The sequence below is a fragment of the Impatiens glandulifera genome, chromosome 6 (genome assembly GCF_907164915.1).
Source record: "Impatiens glandulifera chromosome 6, dImpGla2.1, whole genome shotgun sequence".
Classification (NCBI taxonomy): Eukaryota; Viridiplantae; Streptophyta; class Magnoliopsida; order Ericales; family Balsaminaceae; genus Impatiens; species Impatiens glandulifera.
Window position 1 is genome coordinate 53,038,002 of NC_061867.1, and position 4,262 is coordinate 53,042,263.

Genomic DNA, 4,262 nt, shown 5'->3' on the forward strand with positions numbered 1-4,262 from the left:
TCACTCCTTAAATTAAAAAAATACAGTCACAAATGTGTTAAGCGCACATAATCCGCAAACACACTTAATAATTTAACTAAGCATAAAAATTATCGTCTGACGGACTCGAACTCAGAACCTCTAAAGGAGGTTGAGGATATCCTCATCTTGTTGTAGTTAGACTAGAAGAAAGAATCACTACTCAAATAAAATGAGTGATACGGGGAATTAATAATAGAGAGAATGATGTGACATCGCCTTATTGATTGAAAAAAGATATAGTACGAGTAGGCGTGTTCATCGGTTCGGTTTCGGGTTATTCGAGTTCTTCAATTCGGTTTCTTCGAATTTTTTGTCAATTCGAAAACCGAACCGAATTCGAATAAATTCTAATTAAACCGAACCGAATTCGAATTTTATATTCGGTTTGAACTTCGAATAATTCGAATTCAAACCGAATTCAATTTTCTTTTATTTTAAACTCAAAATAAAATGTACTAACCTAGAATTGAACCCGGGGTCTATACCATGGTAGGGTACTATTCTACCACTAGACCACTAGTGTTTTTGTTTCTGTTTTTTCTTTTATTATAAATCTTAATTCAAAATATTCTAGTTTGAAATATTTGAACTTATTCTTAAGTTAAGTTTGGAAGAATAAATAATAAAAAATGAATTCGGTTTTCGGTTTGGTTTTCGAGTTGAAACCCAAACTCGAAAACCAATTCGAAAACCGTATTTGAATTCGAATTGGTTTGTAATTCGATTCGAAAACCGAAAATGAAATTCGAATTCGGTTTATTCGAATTCGGTGAACTCGAATTCGGTCGGATATTCGGTTCAGACCAAATATTTAACACCCCTAAGTACGAGAAAAAAGAAAAAATATTTTATTTTTCAATCAATTGTCACGTCATTCTTTTTCACATTACCTCTTCCAAATTTTCCCTATTATTTATTTCCTTATAAATAATTACTAATTAAATTATAAATAACTAAATCTTTAAACTTAATATATATAATATATTTGAGCATCAAACACTCAATTTATTTTTCTTATTAGACGATGGACTAAGGCCTTGTTTGATGTTTGGGTTATTGGGTTTTATCGGGGTTTTATCTAAAATAACTTACTATCTTTATTTTAATTCTTTTATTGTTTTCTTCTTGTGATATTTTTCAATTAAACATCTTACATTCAAAAATTATATATATATTTATTATCATTATAATATAAGTAGGGCAGGTTTGGAGGAGTAATATGGAGTAAGACAACTATGTATTTGTATTATTGATCCTCATTATTTTTATATTTAATTATATTATTTTTTTCTACTTTAATATTGAATATATATTTTACAATATATATAACTTTTTTATATACTTATTAATCTTTTATTTCTGTATTATAAAATATTTTATTTAATCTTATTAAAATTTTAATTTTAATTCTTTTTTACTAAAATATTTTAGAAGTCCCAAAATTTAAATTTGTATTGAACGTTAAATCTTCGCGGCCGAAACTGATACCACTTACCCAAATCTTGATATATTACTTATATCATACATTATAATATATATATATATATATTTCAATATAAACGGTATAATAACACTATTGTACATATACCGAAAATTTCAATATCGTATACAATAGGGATAAATAAATTCGATATATCATACCGATCCTCCCGTACTATTCGTGTGAGTTAACTTATTGAAAGACAATTACAAATTTGCCAAATCAAACAAGGTCTATATTCACTGCCTATAAATACCACCCTCAATCCAACAATAAACAGAACATCCAACATCTCTCTAATCTCTCTCACTCAAACACAGTTTCTCCATTATGGCAACAATGGCGGAAAGTGTCTGGATTTTCGAACTAGCCGCCAAATCCAGCGGTTTAACTTCCAACAGTGCCATTTTTCTTCTCTTCTTAACTACCCTTCTTCTCTGGATATCCATATCCCTTCTTAACTGGTCTTTTCCCGGCGGCCCTGCTTGGGGAAAGTTCAGATTCCGATCAATTCCTGGTCCAAGAGGAATACCCATAATTGGAAGCATCAATCTTTTAACCGGTTTAAGTCACCGGAAAATCGCTGCTGCCGCCGCCAAATTCAATGCCAAGAAACTAATGGCTTTCAGCATCGGCGAAAACAGAGCAATTGCCATTTGTGATCCAAACATAGCTAAAGAAATGCTCAATAGCTCTGTTTTCATGGACCGTCCATTTAAAGAATCAGCTTATGGACTTTTGTTCAATAGATCAATTGGATTTGCACCCTATGGTGTTTATTGGCGTACCCTTCGTCGGATCGCCGCAACCCATCTTTTCTCGCCGGTGCAAATTAGAAATTCTGAGGATTTAAGGTTGAAAATCGCCGATGAGATGGTTGTGGGTTTGGCCGGAGAAGGTTGTATTGAAGTCAGGCATGTGATTCGACGGGCTTCTTTGAATAATATGATGTGCTCTGTTTTTGGCCGGAGTTTTGGCCGGAAAGATGGGTGTTTGGAGAAGGAATTGGGAGAATTGGTGGATGAAGGTTATGATCTTCTTGGGATGGTGAATTGGTCCGATCATCTTCCTTGGTTACGTCAATTTGATTTGCAGGGAATTCGATCAAGATGCGAGAAAATTGTACCTAGGGTGAACCGGTTCGTGAACCGGATCATCGACGATCATCGAGGTAAACTTAGTTCAAATGATAAGAGTGATTTCGTCGACGTTTTACTTAATCTTCCAGATTCGGATCAATTGTCAGAGTCTGACATGGTTGCTGTTCTTTGGGTAAGATGATTTAAAAAAAGATTAGGGTTTAGGGTTAATTTAATTATCAAATTATTTAATAATTTTAAATTTTTATAATTCAACAGGAAATGATATTTCGTGGTACGGACTCAGTCGCGGTATTGATCGAATGGGTGCTAGCAAGAATGGTAATGCACAAGGAAGTTCAATCGCGTGTCCATGCTGAGCTGGACAAAGTGGTGGGACCATCTCGTGTCGTCGAGGAATCCGATGTGTCAAACCTAGTCTACCTTCAAGCCGTGATGAAAGAGGTCTTAAGACTACACCCGCCGGGCCCACTCCTATCGTGGTCCCGGTTATCGATAACCGACACTCACTTAGGCGGTTATTTAATCCCGGCAGGGACCACCGCGATGGTCAACGTGTGGGCCATCATGCGTGACCCGGATGTGTGGACGGATCCGACAGAGTTTAAGCCGGAGAGATTTCTATTGGATTCGAATCTCGTAGAAATGTCTGTTATGGGGTCAGATATGAGATTAGCACCGTTTGGGGCAGGTGGGCGCGGGTGCCCGGGTAAGGCGTTAGGGTGGAATACTTCTATTGTGTGGGTGGCGCGGTTATTGCAAGAATTTGAGTGGGGACCGACAACGGAAGGAAAGACGGTGGAACTAACCGAGGTTTTGAAGTTGTCTTGCGAAATGGCGAATCCGTTGAATGTGAAGTTGACTCGCCGAAAAAAGTGTGACTTGTCTTTCTAAAATTATCGACCGAAGAATGTGTGATGTGTATCAAGAAGTATGCTTGTTCATAAGGTTTGATAGTAAGATAGTTTGATCAATTTAGAGGAAAATAAATTATAGTTTGATCAAGATTCTAGTCAAGTAAAAGTTTCTTCATTTGGAATTGATTGATGTAAAATGTATATGCAGTATTAATGAAGTGTGAATTAAATATTGCATGTTGAAAATGATTATTTTAAATAAGAATAAAAATTAAGTCAAAGTTAATTACTTGTTTTTATTAATGTTAAGCATTTAAATAATTGAGAATAGTCTAATTGTTAACAAGAAACAAATTCATTGCATTGGTTATAGGTATGTATATAAAATTTTAATATAAAAAATTAAATTTATTAAGAACAAATATATAATTTATTGAAATTCAATAACCGCTCAAAATATATTAGTTAATATTATGATTAATTATGAAAAACTAATAATACATAAATAATTAATATTATGATTAACTATGGAAGATTAATAATACATAAATAGTATAAAATATCATGCATATAATGTCATGGGTAGGGATAGCAATTTGAGGATTTATCAACTCATTATATTTTAGAGATTATTTTACTATTATATCCGTCCAATTCGGTTTAAGTAATTTGGTTTAAGTGAATTTAGGTGATACCGTTATATCATATTCTTAAAAAAAAAGAAATTGATAAAATTATATAAACAAAATATTTAATATTATATATATATATATATAGTAATAAATGAAAAATTATATTATTATA

The 4,262-nt window shown here is 33.1% G+C and overlaps 1 protein-coding gene across 1 annotated transcript; it reads left to right on the top strand.

Annotated features, from left to right (window-relative positions):
• Positions 1–1,794: 1,794 nt before the first annotated feature.
• On the top strand, positions 1,795–3,715 carry LOC124942481 (cytochrome P450 78A6-like). The gene is made up of 2 exons (XM_047483000.1): positions 1,795–2,773; positions 2,860–3,715. Exons 1-2 carry the CDS (start codon positions 1,832–1,834, stop codon positions 3,493–3,495), a joined length of 1,578 nt encoding a protein of 525 aa, XP_047338956.1. The 5' UTR covers positions 1,795–1,831; the 3' UTR covers positions 3,496–3,715.
• Positions 3,716–4,262: the final 547 nt, after the last annotated feature.

Coding starts and splice junctions, on each gene's coding strand:
- LOC124942481 (XM_047483000.1), top strand. CDS start 1,832: ATGGCAACAATGGCGGAAAGTGTCTGGATTTTCGAACTAGCCGCCAAA. Junction 2,774..2,859: donor ACATGGTTGCTGTTCTTTGG/GTAAGATGATTT, acceptor ATAATTCAACAG/GAAATGATATTTCGTGGTAC.